The sequence below is a fragment of the Hemitrygon akajei genome, chromosome 2 (genome assembly GCF_048418815.1).
Source record: "Hemitrygon akajei chromosome 2, sHemAka1.3, whole genome shotgun sequence".
Lineage (NCBI taxonomy): Eukaryota > Metazoa > Chordata > Chondrichthyes > Myliobatiformes > Dasyatidae > Hemitrygon > Hemitrygon akajei.
In genome coordinates, this window is record NC_133125.1 from 184,864,721 (window position 1) to 184,880,679 (window position 15,959).

General features: G+C 43.6%; 1 protein-coding gene across 1 annotated transcript in view; it reads left to right on the forward strand.

Annotated features, from left to right (window-relative positions):
- Window positions 1-938: 938 nt before the first annotated feature.
- The window catches only part of LOC140738410 (neural cell adhesion molecule L1-like), a 56,248-nt gene continuing 41,227 nt past the window's right edge, over window positions 939-15,959 (forward strand). Inside the window, exon 1 of the mRNA XM_073065675.1 lies at window positions 939-1,109. Coding sequence (XP_072921776.1) covers window positions 1,061-1,109 — 49 coding nt within the window. The 5' untranslated portion in view covers window positions 939-1,060. The remainder of the gene's footprint in view (window positions 1,110-15,959) is intronic.

The window sequence follows — 15,959 nt, forward strand, 5'->3', positions numbered from 1 at the left end:
TGTTCGATATAGCTGCCTAACTGTTAACTTCCGTTTAAGTTAGTTGTTCATTTATTTTTCGATGTTTTGAGTAGAGGTTAATATATTTCGTTGTTTATTTATAAAAACCTGACTCAATTTCATCTCCATTGCTGCTGGTGCATAACAGGACACAGCATCAAAAGTAAGGGGGAGAAGTCCGGGGCGTGGGGCTGAGGAGGGGATACAAGTATCAGCCATGATTGAATGGTGGAGCAGACCCTACAGGCCAAATGTCCTAAGTCTGCTCCTATGTCTTAGGGTGGTGTTATTTAAGTGAGACGGAAAGAAAGGAAGTCCTGAATTGTGAACTTGACATCAGAATTTTGGAAAATGATGGGAGATATCATGTACACAATATTAACATGTTGGAATTCTGTTTCCTGCATTAAATTGTGAATTTTCTAGATATTAGTCAAGTCACTTTTATTGTCATTTCGACCATAACTGCTGGTACAGTACACAGTAAAAATGAGACAACGTTTTTTCAGTTTTTACGTGTTACATGACACAGTACAAAAACTAGACTGAACTACCTAAAAAACAACACTAGACTACAGACCTACCCAGGACTGCATAACGTGCACAAAACAGTGCAGACAATTACGATAAATAATAAACAGGACAATAGGGCAAGGTGTCAGTCCGGGATCTGGGTATTGAGGAGTCTGATAGCTTGGGGGAAGAAACTGTTACATAGTCTAGTCGTGAGAGCCCGAATTAAAGGGAACTAAACGATGTGTGGGCCACGGGTACATCAGGCATGATGTAACTGAATGGCAGAGCAGGGTCGCGATCTTATTTTTTTAAAATATCACTAATATACAGCATATTGGCCCTATAAGACTGATTTAGTGTGAACCACACCCTGAGTTTGACGTTCACCATTTCTTGTTGCTGTTGATTCCGGTCAGCTCGATCTCCGTCAGTCGGTGTCGCGGTCCTGGAGGGTTGAGGATCCCGGCATGTTCGAGGTACCGGTCGGAGTAACCTGAGATTCTGGAAACGTCCCTCAATACACTGGGAGTTTCGGCACTCGGACATGTTGTCACTCGTTCTCCAGTTCGTGCTTGTTGTGGTGAACGCGGAAGGTGAGGGGCCGGGATTCGGGATGGTTCACAGAGAGGTGGGAAACCGGGACTCGGGATGGTTCATAGAAACATGGGAAACCGGGATTCAGGGACGATTCACAGAGAGGTGGGAAACCGGGACTCGGGACGGTTCATAGAAACATGGGAAACCGGGATTCAGGGACGATTCACAAAGAGGTGGGAAGCCGGGACTCGGGACGGTTCATAGAAACATGGGAAACCGGGACTCGGGACGGTTCATAGAAACATGGGAAACCGGGATTCAGGGACGATTCACAGAGAGGTGGGAAGCCGGGACTCGGGACGGTTCATAGAAACATAGGAAACCGGGATTCGGGGACGATTCCTTGATCCAGCGCTCGGAACCGTTAGCTTCGGCGAACCCGGCGCAGTGCGCATGCTCCAGACCGCGCCAGTCCCGGGTCTGCGGGACACAAACAAAGTGTTGGGAATCTGAAGGAGGGTCTCGGCCATGTGGGACTGGCTATGAATGGAGTGGGGATGTTGGGGAATAGAGTCGGTTCAGGGAGTGGGGATGTTGGGGAATAGAGTCCGTTCAGGGAGTGGGGGTGTTGGGGAATAGAGTCCGTTCAGGGAGTGGGGGTGTTGGGGAATAGAGTCGGTTCAGGTAGTGGGGATGTTGGGGAATAGAGTCCGTTCAGGGAGTGGGGGTGTTGGGGAATAGAGTCGGTTCAGGTAGTGGGGATGTTGGGGAATAGAGTCGGTTCAGGTAGTGGGGATGTTGGGGAATAGAGTCGGTTCAGGGAGTGGGGGTGTTGGGGAATAGAGTCGGTTCAGGTAGTGGGGATGTTGGGGAATAGAGTCGGTTCAGGTAGTGGGGATGTTGGGGAATAGAGTCGGTTCAGGTAGTGGGGATGTTGGGGAATAGAGTCGGTTCAGGTAGTGGGGATGATGGGGAATAGAGTCGGTTCAGGTAGTGGGGATGTTGGGGAATAGAGTCGGTTCAGGTAGTGGGGAGGATAGGGAAAAGGGATCGGAAAGGAGGGTTCGGGTGAGAGGGATGGCGGCAGAAGGTCGGAATGAAGTTGAATTTAGAACTGGAAAACGGAAAATAAGTTACATAAGATTGGAATGATTTCAAGTGGTGGAGAGGAATGGCGGGATATTTTGGAAAATAAAGGAAAGAAGACTTCAGGGTATTGTTTAAATTTGACCCGGAATAGCCTTCTATCAATCCCATTAAATTTAACTGAAAAGTTTAAATCGGCCAAAGGGGACACAGGCCAGTCTGAAGCCGTTCAGCAGTACTCTGCACTTTTCCATAGATGCCGATGCCTTGCAAAAAGTTAAACCAAACTGTGATAAAGTATTACCAGTCAGAACAGGATGTGAAGTCAGAAGCCATACGTCGGCATCATATTTCTCTTACTAAAGATACTTTAATTGATAAAATGAAGTTTGTGATGTTCATAACAAATGTGGTGAATTGTACTGCTCAGACATCTCGTCCACTGAGGAAATTAAACTTACCGTGGAAGCCTCTGAAAATATCTGATCACGGGTGTTATGCGGGAAGCTAAATAAAGCTCTGATGGGTGGGGTATCTGTATTTCCCTCCTTGTGAAGTTACAAAATGGGTTTATAATATTGCATTGGAATGCGAGAAAGCTGATTTCGAATGGTTAAGACTTTAAGAAATTTATTTGATTTATCAAATTCACCTGATTATATTTATTCGGGAAACGTGATTATAAACATAGAAAACCTACAGCACAATACAGGCCCTTCCGCCACAAAGTTGTGCGAACATGTCCCTACCTTAGCAATTACTAGGGTTACCCATAGCCCTCTATTTTTCTAAGCTCCATGTACCTATCCACCGTTGCTGGCAGCCCAATCTACACTCTCACCACTCTCTATGTTAAAAACTTACCCCTGACATCTCCTCTGTACCTGCTCCACAGCACCTTAAACCTGTGTCCTCTTGCGGCAACCATTTCAGCCCTGGGAAAAAGCCTCTGACTAGCCACATGATCAATGCGTCTCATCATCTTGTACACCTCTATCAGGTCACCTCTCACCTTCATCGCTCTAAGGAGAAAAGGCCGAGTTCACTCAACCTGTTTTCATAAGGCATACTCCCCAATCCAGGCAACATCCTTGTAAATCTCCACTGCATCCTTTCTATGGTTTCCACATCCTTCCTGTAGTGAGGCAACCTGAACTGAGCACAGTACTCCAAGTGGGGTCTGACCAGGGTCCTACATAGCTGCAACATTACCTCTTGGCTCTTGAAGGCCAAAACATCGTATGCCTTCTTAACCACAGAGTCAGCCTGTGCAGCTGCTTTGAGTGTCCTATGGACTCAGACCCCAAGATCCCTCTGATCCTCCATACGACCAAGAGTCTTGCCATTAATGCTATATTCTGCCATCATATTTGACCTACCAAAATGAACCACCTCACACTTATCTGTGTTTAACTCCATCTGCCACTTCTCAGCCCAGTTTTGCATCCTATCAATGTCCCTGCTATGTAAGCTCTGACAGCTCTCCACAATATCCACAACACCTCTAACCTTTGTGTCATCAGCAAACTTACTAACCCATCCCTCCACTTCCTCATCCAGGTCATTTATAAAAATCACGAACAGTAAAGGTCCCAGAACAGATCCCTGAGGCACACCACTGGTCACCGACCTCCATGCAGAGTATGACCTGTATAAAACCACTCTTTGACTTCTATGGGCAAGCCATTTGTGGATCCACAAAGCAATGTCCCCTTGGATCCCATGCCTCCTTACTTTCTCAATAAGACTTGCATGGGGTACCTTATCAAATGCCTTGCTGAAATCCATATGCACTACATCTACTGCTCTTCCTTCATCAATGTGTTTAGTCACATCCTGAAAATATTCAATCAGGCTCTTAAGGCACAACTTGCCCTTGACAAAGCAATGCTGACTATTCCTAATCATGTTATACCTCTCCAAATGTTCATAAATCCTGCCTCTCAGGATCTTCTCCATCAACTTACCAACCACTGAAGTAAGACTCACTGGTCTATAGTTTCCTGGGCTATCTCTACTCGCTTTCTTGAATAAAGCAACAACATCTGCAACCCTCCAATCCTCCGGAACCTCTCCCGTCTCCATTGATGATGCAAAGATCATTGCCAGAGGCTCAGCAATCTCCTCCTTCACCTCCCACAGTAGCCTGGGGTACATCTCATCTGGTCCCAGTGACTTATCCAACTTGATGCTTTCCAAAAGCTCCAGCACATCCTCTTTCTTAATATCTACATGCTCAAACTTTTCAGTCTGCTTCAAGTCAGCACTACAATCACCCAGATCCTTTTCCATAGTTAATACTGAAGTAAAGTATCCATTAAGTACCTCTGCTATTTCCTCCAGTTCCATACACACTTTCCCACTGTCACACTTGATAGGTCCTATTCTTTCGCATCTTATCCTCTTGCTCTTCACATACTTGTAGAATGCCTTGGGGGTTTCCTTAATCCTGTCCGCCAAAGCCTTCTTATGGCCCCTTCTGGCTCTCCTAATTTCCTTCTTAAGCTCCTTCCTGTTAGCCTTATAATCTTCTAGATCTCTAACATTACCTAACTCTCTGAACCTTTTGTATGCTTTTCTTCTTGACTAGATTTATTATAGACTTTGTACACTACGGTTCCTGTACCCTGGTACAACTTCCCTGTCTCATTGGAACGTACCTATGCAGAACTCTACACAAATATCCCCTGAACATTTGCCACATTTCTTCTGTACTTTTCCCTGAGAACATCTGCTCCCAATTTAAGCTTCCAGTTTCCTGCCTGATAGCCTCATAATTCCCCTTACTCCAGTTAAGAGCATTTCTAACTTGTCTGTTCCTATCTCTCTCCAATGGTAAAGGAGATAGAATCATGATCACTATCTCCAAAATGCTCTCCCACTGAGAGATCTGACACCTGACCAAATCAAGTACAGTTTCTTCTCTTGTAGGCTTATCGACATATTGTGTCAAGAAACCTTCCTGAGAACTCCAAACAAACTCCACCCCATCTAAACACCTTGCTCTAGGGAGATGCCAATTGATATTTGAGAAATTAACATCTCCCACCACGACAACCCTGTTATTATTACACCTTTCCAGGATCTGTTTCCCTATCTGCTCCTTGATATCCCTGTTACTATTGTGCGGCCTATAAAAAACACCCAGTGAAGTTATTGACCCCTTCCTGTTCCTATCTTCCACCCACAGAGACTCTGTAGAAAATCCATCTGGGAATGGTACCATATTTAAGTTTTTCCTTGCAAGGTTATATTGTAACATAGGGAAGTGATCATTTTCCTATATTTATAAGCTTGTGTTTGGATCTATATAGGGGACAGAAAGTCAGTTTTAGGAGGTGGAGTTTTGGTAAAGTAAATTGGGAGAAGTTTAAGGTTTTATGTGATGAAGGTCTGTCAGGGCTGAATATTGAGGATGATGTGGATTTCTGCAAAGATAGGTTATGTCATCAGACTGCAGTGGAAGTGATTCCTATTAAAAAGGGCATTAATAGGAGTAAGGCTGTACCATGGTGGACTAGGGGTGTGCAGAGGCAATTAGGGAGAGATATAATATATTTAAGAAAGATAAGTAGTATCACTCTCCAAGTGACCTTATTAAGTATAAATGGACACAGGCTGTGGTGAGGAAAGTAGTGAAGGTTGTGAAAAAGGTTTACTTGAGGTGTTATTGTGATAGTATTGGAAGGGATATTAAACTTGGAGATGTCTGGGGAATGATTAAAAAATGGGCCTGATTCATAGGGCTAATAACATTCCAGTATTGATTAAAGAAAGTAATATGATTGTTACTGAAACAGAGAATAGAATTATGGCTCAGTCATTTGCTGCAATTCATAATCAAGATAATTTAAGGAAGAGACCAAATAATGTAGGGAGGTTCTAAGTGAACACCCTGATGTGTTGGAAGCGAGCTGTAACAATGATAGTATTAGTGATGTTGTTTTCTTTGTGTGAATTTAAGAAAGCTATTAATAGTACAGGTCTGACAGCTCCTGGAAAGGATGATATATATTATTGTATGTTTAAACATATGCCTGACAACTCTCAAGATAATATTAAAAATAATGAATCACATTTGGAATTTAGGCCATTTTTCCTCCTCATGGAAAATGGCGGTAATACCTATCCTAAAGCCTGGAAAACACCTGCTGGATCCTTTAGTTATAAACCAACACCACTTATATCCCATTTGTACAAACTTATGGAATGTATGGTAATATATTTTGGAAAAAAGGTGGTACAGCATTTTGTCAGTGCAGATTTCAGAAGGGTAGAATGATATTGGATTCAGTTTTATGTTTGGAGGATGATATTAGGATAGCACAGGTGAATAAAGAAGTTGTAATAGTATTTTTGATATAGTAAAAGCATATGATATGTTATGGAGACAAAGACATTTTGATTAAATTATGGAAGTCAGGAGTTAGAGGAAGGCTATAATTTTTTGAGTTTTATATTTGGACAGTCTATGCAGGAAAGGGTAGGGAAGTGTAATGTTGAATTAGGTTTGTGGGTCCAGCAAGTGAGACAGGAAATGCACTGAATAGGTATATTAATCATTTATTTACAAACTGTAACAATTCAACCAAACATTCATGTTCCCCAAGTTACAGACACTGCCAACCACAATACTCAACAAGCATATTTAATTAAAAGTTCACGTAGAATATACCTTCTCAATCATCGTGTGCAACTTTGCCGAAAACAAAGGAAGAAGAGGGAAAGTCCTTTTCACGTGCCCAGGATATTTGAAACTGGACACCAGGCATCCAATGGGAAAAGCAGCTTCTGAACTAACCAATCACAATGGAAGCGACTTTCGACAGTCAGACTGAGGCGCACCCCCACAGGACACTCCACCCTCGAAAGTTGCAAACGTGATGATCCAACCCTCAGACTAGTAATACTCTCTCAAACTCACAACTAAGTTATACATAAAACACAAGACCCAGCACTGTAAACCAAGTAATCACCTCCCAGTGACCATCATCATCCACCAGCTCCCTGTGCTGCAAAAGGCCACCAGCCCCACCCTGGGGTGTAATAGCCAATGAGCTGCTCCCCCACTTAATTTAACACACTGACTCTGAGATATGATCACCCAGGTGAGCGATGTTCAACCCATCAGGAATGTAGGTGCAGCATTCTTCACCAGTAATGGTACAAGTGGCACCTTCCTTTGTGAGCACGTAATCCAAGTCATCAGTTCCCTGGACAGTCCAGATGTACCATGCTGAGAAAGGCTCTCATCCAGAACATCCTTCCTTTGTAATAGCCCTCTTACAAACTAGCATGGGCAAGGCTCATCCAGGTCATACATACAGCACCACCCTGTGGGAACAATGGCTAGGCCTAGGAACTGTATGTCCAGTGAGTGCCATTCAACATCCAACAAGTGTGCAGCTTCACAACACCAGTTGGCATGGACACAGCCGTCCCAGGATGCTGCTCCTGCTCACACCTGCTATCCACCTTGCACATGGTAGCTGTACGCAACACTCCACCTGCACCAACACTCCCTGTCTGCTGGGAAAATCCCTTTCAGAGTCAGGAAATTCCAATTATAGAAATAGTACATAAAGAAATACCAGCCCTTAAAGCACTTACCCCACCAGGGCTATTAAGGCTCAAGTCCCTGAAGAATGTTACCATACTCTAGGTTGAGGTTGGCTGGAATTGACTACCCCCTCCCAGCTCCCCCAAAACAATGCAAAAACCCAAGAGGCCAGATAATTTCCCCCAACAGTCTGTCTTTGGTGTCAAAGCGATCGATATTAGTGACGTTTCTTCTGTAAGGTAGTAAAGAGTCTTCAAACAAATTCAGCAATCTGACCCATTGGTCCAGTGAGCAAATTCAAACCCCTCCCCAGGAATGTATAACAGGATCTCCCACCACAAATCAGCATCCACACTTTATCATTCTGTAATGCAGGGAGATCCAAATGCAATCACTCCTGATAACTGGGATCTGTTTTGGGGTAAGGATGAATTGTACAAAGGAGACGGGTTGCACCTTAACAGGCGGGGGACCAGCATTCTGGCTTGTCACTGCTACACGGGTGTGTTTAAACTAATAAGTGGGGGGGGGGGGAGGAGACGAACTGGAAATATAAGGATGGAGTTAAAGGGAAAGAGAGAATAAGAAAAGTTAAGAAAGACAACAGAGTTAAAGGGGCAGAAAGATCAGGAAGGGATCGGGGAGTATGGCCAAGTGCAATAGGGATCGATGTGAGAAGCGAGGGGAGTAATGGATTAAAAGTATTATATATGAATGCACGAAGTATAAGAAATAAAGTGGTTGAGCTTGAGTCTCAGTTGGAAATTGGCAAGTATGATGTTGTAGGAATAACAGAGACATGGTTGCAAGAGGACCAGGGCTGGGAAATGAATATTCAAGGGTATACATCCTATCGAAAGGACAGACAGGTGGGCAGAGGGGGTGGGGTGGCTCTGCTGGTGAGGAAAGAAGTTCAGTCCCTTGCGAGGGGTGACATAGAATCAGGAGATGTAGAGTCAGTATGGATAGAACGGAGAAGTTGTAAGGACAAAAAGACCCTAATGGGAATTATCTACAGGCCCCCAAATAGTAGCCTGGATATAGGGTGCAAGTTGAATCAAGAGCTAAAATCAGCATGTCGCAAAGGTAATGCTACGGTTGTAATGGGAGATTTCAACATGCAGGTAGACTGGGAAAATCAGGTTGGTACTGGACCCCAAGAAAGGGAGTTTGTGGAGTGCCTCTGAGATGGATTCTTAGAGCAGCTTGTACTGGAGCTTACCAGGGAGAAAGCAATTCTGGATCTAGTGTTGTGTAATGAACTGGATTTGATCAGGGAACTCGAGGTAAAGGAGCCATTAGGAGGTAGTGACCATAATATGATAAATTTTAATCTACAATTTGAGAGGGAGAAGGGAAAATCGTCAGTATTACAGTTGAACAAAGTGGACTATGGAGCCACGAGGGAGGAACTAGCCAAAGTTGACTGGAAGGATACCCTAGCAGGGATGACAGTGGAACAACAATGGCAGGTATTTCTGGGAATAACACAGAAGGTGCAGGATCAGTTCATTCCAAAGAGGAAGAAAGATCCTAAGGGGAGTGGGGGGTGACTGCGGCTGACAAGGGAAGTCAAGGACAGTATAAATATAAAAGAGATGAAGTATAACATAGCAAAGATGAGCGGGAAGCCAGAGGATTGGGAAACTTTTAAAGAGCAACAGAAGATAACCAAAAAGGCAATACGGGGAGAAAAGATGAGGTACAAAGTTAAGCTAGCCAAGAATATAAAGGGGGATAGTAAAAGCTTCTTTAGGTATGTTAAGAGGAAAAAATTAGTTAAGACCAAAGTTGGGCTCTTGAAGGCAGAAACGGGTGAATTTATTATGGGGAACAAGGAAATGGTAGACGAGTTGAACAGGTACATTGAATCTGTCTTCACTAGGGAAGACACAGACAATCTCCCAGCAAAATTAGAGCACATGGTATTGGGGGTCGGGTACTAACATAGATAGAAACTGGTTGGCAGACAGGACACAAAGAGTAGGGATTAACAGATCCTTTTCAGAATGGCAGGCAGTGACTAGTGAGACCCAGCTTGGTGCTGGGACCGCAGCTATTTACAATATACATTGATTTAGATGAATGAATTAAAAGTAACATTAGCAGATTTGCAGACAACACAAAGCTGGGTGGCAGTGTGAAATATGAGGAGGATGTTAGGAGAACGCAGGGTGACTTGGACAGGTTGGGTGAGTGGGCAGATGCATTGCAGATGCAGTTTAATGAGGATAAATGTGATGTTATCCACTTTGGTGGCAAGAACAGGAAGGCAGATTACTATCTGAATGTTGTCAAGTTAGGAAAAGGGGAAGTACAAGGAGATCTAGGTATCCTTGTTCATCAGTCATTGAAAGTAAGCATGCAGGTACAGCAGGTAGTGAAGAAAGCTAATGGCATGTTGGCCTTCATAACAAGGGGAGTTGAGTATAGGAGCAAAGAGGTCCTTCTGCAGTTGTACAGGGCCCTGGTGAGACCACACCTGGAGTATTGTGTTCAGTTTTGGTCTCCAAATTTGAGGAAGGACATCGGAGGGGACTCAGTACGCAGCCCTGAGGGGCACCTATTTTGAGAGTTCCACTCCATTTGTGGTTTTAAATTCCATCTGGTAAGAGTGGGTTACCCAAGTTTAACTGCTGTCGTTATGCAAATCCACAGTGATCCACTATGCTCAAGCGAAGCAAGCAGAGTTCTCGGCGTTATTGATCGCGTGTTGGGACAAGAGGCTCCTGAAGGCACCCTGTTAGATCTCTCTGTTAGATAGGACCACTCCGGTAATCCCCTCCCCCTCATCCTATAACCTCAATAACCACACGGCCAAAGACTCCCCATCCTTTTATATGTACCTGTCCCTTAAACTCGCCAGTTGTTTAGCGCAGAATTTTCTAAGCTCTGCTGTCTGAAAGGTGAACATCACTTCCTCCTCCACACATTCCTGAGCCTCCTCCCGCTCTGAGGAAGAAGCTGTGGATGATGCCCTCCACAGCGAGTGTTGGAACGCGTTATCACTGGCCTGGCCCGGCATGTACTGTTCCAGACACACAAGGGTGATCATCTCGAGGATTAAACCAAGGGGTCCATGCTACTCTCTCTCCCTCATATTCACCACCCAGCCAGATAACCTTGTCTCCCAGCCCTACTGTATTATCATCGTCCCGTCTCAACGTTGCTCGAACTTTTATCGAGATCTGTTCCCAAAAGGCCCGTCGAGCCGCCTCTAAATTCTGTACTGCATCAAATTACCCGACTGGCTATCTGTATATTCGTATCTTCTAACTTCATAGCACTACTCTAAGCCATCAATAATGATCCGCTCAGAATAATACAGCGCTGATTGAGATCTTCCAATTCATTCTTAAGACTCGCTATCATTTTATAATTGCTGCAAAAAAACCCCAGAAAGCATCCCGCCAGCTATCTTTTCTTTTCTTTTGGGAAAACCCAGTGATGTAACTATCGAAACAATGTGATGTCCCATTTCAACCCCGGCGACATCTAACTGGTCTGACCAACCTACCGGCTCCCCATAACCCATCGTTAGTGAGCGAGACTCCAATGCCTTCACTTTAATTGTCCACCCTGGGATTCTGCATCTCTCAAACTGATGGTCCTCTCTTTCAAATAACCTTAAGAGATGCATTTCCGCTAAAAAAAAACAGACCCTGCTCAAAGCAGCGCCAGTTGTAATGTTGACTCAGGTTCGCGGGTCCGGCAAGTGAGACAGGAATTGCACTGACTTTGAATAGGTGTATGTATTAATCAGTTACTACCAACAGTAAACATTCCACCAAACATTCATCTTCCCAAGTTACAGACACTACAAAGCTGAATAACAAACATAAATAAAAGTTCACGTAGAATATACCTTCTGAATCATCATGTCTATCTTTGCCTTAAACAAAGGAAGAAGGGAGAAAGTCCTTTTCCCGTTCAGTTTTAGAAAACTAGGATATTTGAAACTGGATACCAGGCATCCAATGGAAAAAGCAGTTTCGAAACTAACCAATCACAATGGAAGCGACTTTCGACAGTCAGAATCAGGCACGCACCCACAGGACAGAAAGGTGTATGCTGGCATCTATGAGATAGAGAATGGGACCCGTCAAGCAGTATTTGAAGCCGATTATTGTTTGATATTATGATTGATGATATTTTGTCTGAGATAGGCACTGGGGGGGGGGGGGTAAATCACTTTTTGCAGATGATGGTGTTTTATGGATCAGAGGCATAAATTTCAATTTAACTGTATATCGGATGCATTTAACGATTAATAAGGGCAAAGCCTGGGCAGAAAGATGGGGGTTGAAGCTTTCCGTAGCTAAAACACAAGTTATGTTTTACGGAGAGGATCAATATACCTGCACTTAATTTGAAATCATACGGTCAAACTCTGGAAGAAGTGTCAGTGGTGAGGTTTCTTGTCATGTGGCTGGATAATAAACTGACATGGAAACACCACATCAGTAAAATAATTTACAAATGTAAAGGGGCATTAAATATCTCTGGGCATCTGTGTGGGTATTCTTGGGATGCTACATCAAAATCTCTGCTGACCATTCATATTTGTTTAATTAGATCAGCACTGATTATGGCTGTGTGGCTTCTGGATCAGATAAATGGTTGATTGTCAGGAGAGGGGAGGGGGAAGATCAGATAGTGGAGAGCACCCCAGTGGATGTATGTACTCCATTTTGAGTACTTTGGGGGTGGGGAATGACCTACCTGGGGGAAGCAACAGCAGACTCTGGCACTGAGTCTAGCCTGAGGCTCAGCAGGGTAGGGAACTGAAGAGGATGGCAGCAGTAATAGGGGACTATAGTCAGCTGGACAGACAGGTGACTCTGTGGACGCAAAAGAAAGCACGGATGGTATTTTGCCTCCCAGGTGCCAGGGTCCAGGATGTTTCTGCACGTGTCCACAATATCTGAGAAGGGAAGGTGATCAGTCAGATTTCATGGTACTTATTGATACCAACAACAGAGGAAGAAAAAGGGAGGAGGTTGTGAAAAAAGAATATAGGGAGTTGGGAAGGAAGCTGAGAAGCAGGACCACAAGGGTAATAATCTCGGGATTGCTGCCTGATCAATGCAACAGTGAGGATAGGAGTAGAATGAGCTGGCAGATAAAAGCATGGCTGAAGATTTGCACTAGGGGACAGGGATTCAGATTTCTGGATAACTGGGACCTCTTCTGAGGCAGGTGGGACCTGAACAAAAGTGACAGGTTGCACTTCAGTCCGAGGGGAACCAATACTTTTGCAGACAGATTTACTAGAGCTGCTGGGAGTAGTTTAAACGTATAAGGCGGGTGATGGAAACCAGGATGATAGAGCTGAGGATGAGCCAGCAGGATTACAACTAGATGACAGGGTGTAACATGAATGTAAGGAAAGACAAGCCAGTGATTGGGTACAAATGCAAACAGAACAAAGAGTTCAATTGTAGCACAGAGGCAAAATTCAAAAGGGTGAAGAATGCAGGACTGAAGGTGTTGTATTTAAATGCACGTAGCATTCGGAATAAGGTGGACAAACTCGTGGCACAATTAGAGATTGGTCGGTATGACGTTGTGAACATCACTGGGTCACAGCTGAAAGAAGGCCATAGTTAGGAGCTTAACATCAAAAAACAGGCAAGAAGGCATAGCTGGTGGTGTGGTTCTGTTGGTAAGAGATGGAATTACATCTTTAGAAATATGTGAGATGGTCAGAGATTGTCAAATCTTTGTGGGTTGAGTTAAGAAACTGTAAGGGTAAAAAAAAACATTACGGGAATCATATAGAGACCTCCAAATAGTAGCCAAGATGTGGGGTTGAGATTGCAAAGGGAGTTGGAAAACATATGTGATGAGGATAATGCCACAATTGTCATGGCAGACTTCTATATGCAAGGGGATTGGGAAAATCAGATTGGTGACGGATGTCGAGGGGGAATTTGTTGAATGCCTACAAGATGGCTTTTCAGAGCAGCTCGCGCTTGAGCCTATTCAGGAAAAGGCCATCTTAGATTGGGTGTTGTGTAATAACCCAGAGGGAGCTTAATGTAAAGGAACCTTTAGGAGGTAGTGATCATAATAGGATTAATTCATACTGCAATTTGAGAGGGAGAAGCATAACTCACATGTATCAGTATCACAATGAAATAAAGGGAATTTCAGAGACATGAGAGAGGAGCTTGCCCAGGTGGATTGGATGAGGATACTGGTGGGGATTATGGCAGAAAATAGATGGGTGAAGTTTCTGGGAATAGTTCACAAGGCACAGGATAGATATGTCCCACAGAGAAAGAAGTTCTCAGATGGCAGGGGTAGGCAACCATTGCTGACAAAGGAAGTTAAGGAGTACATAATAGCCAAGGAAGGGGCATATAATGTAGCAAAAGTGAGTGGGAAGTTGGATGATTTGGAAGCTTTTAAAATCCAACAAAAGGCAACCAAAAAAGCGAAAAGAAGGAAAACGATGAAATGTCAGGGCAGACTAGCCAATAATGTAAAGCAGGATACTAAAAGTATTTTTCAGTTATATAAAGTGTAAAAGAGAGATAAGAGTTGATATTGGACCATTGGTAAATCATGCTGGTGAGGTAGCAATGGGGGACAAAGAAATGGCAGATGAACTTAACGGGTACTCTGCATTTGTCTTTACCATGGAAGATGCTAGCACTGTGCAAGAGATCTCTGAGTGTCAAGGAGCAGGAATGAGTGCCATTGCTATTACAAAGGAAAAAGTGCTAGACAAACTGAAGATCTTAAGGTGGATAAGTCACCTGGGCCTGGGAAAGGTTGTTGAGAGATAATGGATGCATTGATCATGATATTTCAAGAATCGCTTTATTTTGCCATGGTCCTGGTGGAGTAGAAGATTGCAAATGTCACTCTACCCTTTAAGAAGGGAGGAAGGCAACAGAAAGAAAATTATAGGCCAGTTAGCCTAGCCTCAGTGGTTGGGAAAATTTTGAAGTCTATTATTAAGGATGAAGTTTCAAGGATCTTGGAGACTAATGGTACAAGTCAGCATGGTTTCTGTGAAGGGAAATCTTGTCTGACAAATCTGTTGGAGTTCTTTGAGGAAGTAACCGGGTAGACAAAGAAGGGACAGTGGATATCAATTACTTGGACTTTCAAATGGCATTTGATAAGGTGCCACACATGAGGCTGCTTAACAAGATAAATTTCTATGGCATTACAGGAAGGATACTGGCATGGATAATGGAATGGCTGACAGGCAGGAGGCAGTGAGTGGGAATAAAAGGGGCCTTTTCTGGTTGGCTGCTGGTGACTAGAGGTGTTCCTCAGCAGTCAGTGTGGGACTGCTGCTTTTCACATTGTTTGTCAATGTTTTAGATAATAGAATTGATGGCTTTTTTTAAAAAAAAAATTTATTAGTTTTTCAAAACATTTTACAAAATTAAAAACCCCAAATCCCAATGAGGAGCATTAATACAGAGCAAGGTTAAGCTTACAATACCAATATGCTACAAAGGAAGAGAATTTAACAAAAAAGCACCTAAATTAAAGACAAGTGAGCTTAGTGTCCTCCCCAAATCCCACAACACAAGAAAAAACAACAATTCCAGACCAACCACCACACAATATAGAGAGTATAAGTCCGAACAGTCAAACTTCCAGACTGTGAATACACTTAGCAACAGAGGATAATAATGCCTACTACCAGAAAAAAAAGGAGCTGAAAGCAAGGGACCGAAAAGAAAAAAAAACCCTAGTCAAGAGGAAGGTTATGAAAGTACTCGATAAAAGGCTCCCAGACCTTATGGAACTTTAAATCCTAATTGAGAACTGAATAATGAATTTTTTCGAGGTCCAAGCAGGCCATAATGTCGGTAAGCCATTGCGCATGAGTGGGCGGGGCAACATCTCTCCATCTAAGGAGGATCAAGCGTCTCGCCAGGAGAGAGGCAAAGGATAGTATTCGGCATTTGGTCGGACCCAGACATAAATCTGTCTCGCCCCAAAAACCGAACAGAGCAATTAAGGGGTTAGGTTCTAGGTGTTGATTCAGAATACCCGATAATGTAGTGAAGACATCTTTCCAGAATTTCTCCAAGCTAGGACAGAACCAGTACATATGGATGAGAGAGGCCACGCCCCTCTTGCATTTATCACAGAGCGGACTAATGCCAGGGTAGAATCGAGATAGTTTAGATTTAGACATATGGGCTCTATGAACAATCTTAAACTGTAAGAGACAATGGCGAGCACAAAGAGAGGTTGAGTTAACCGATTTGAGAACTGAGTCCCAGCT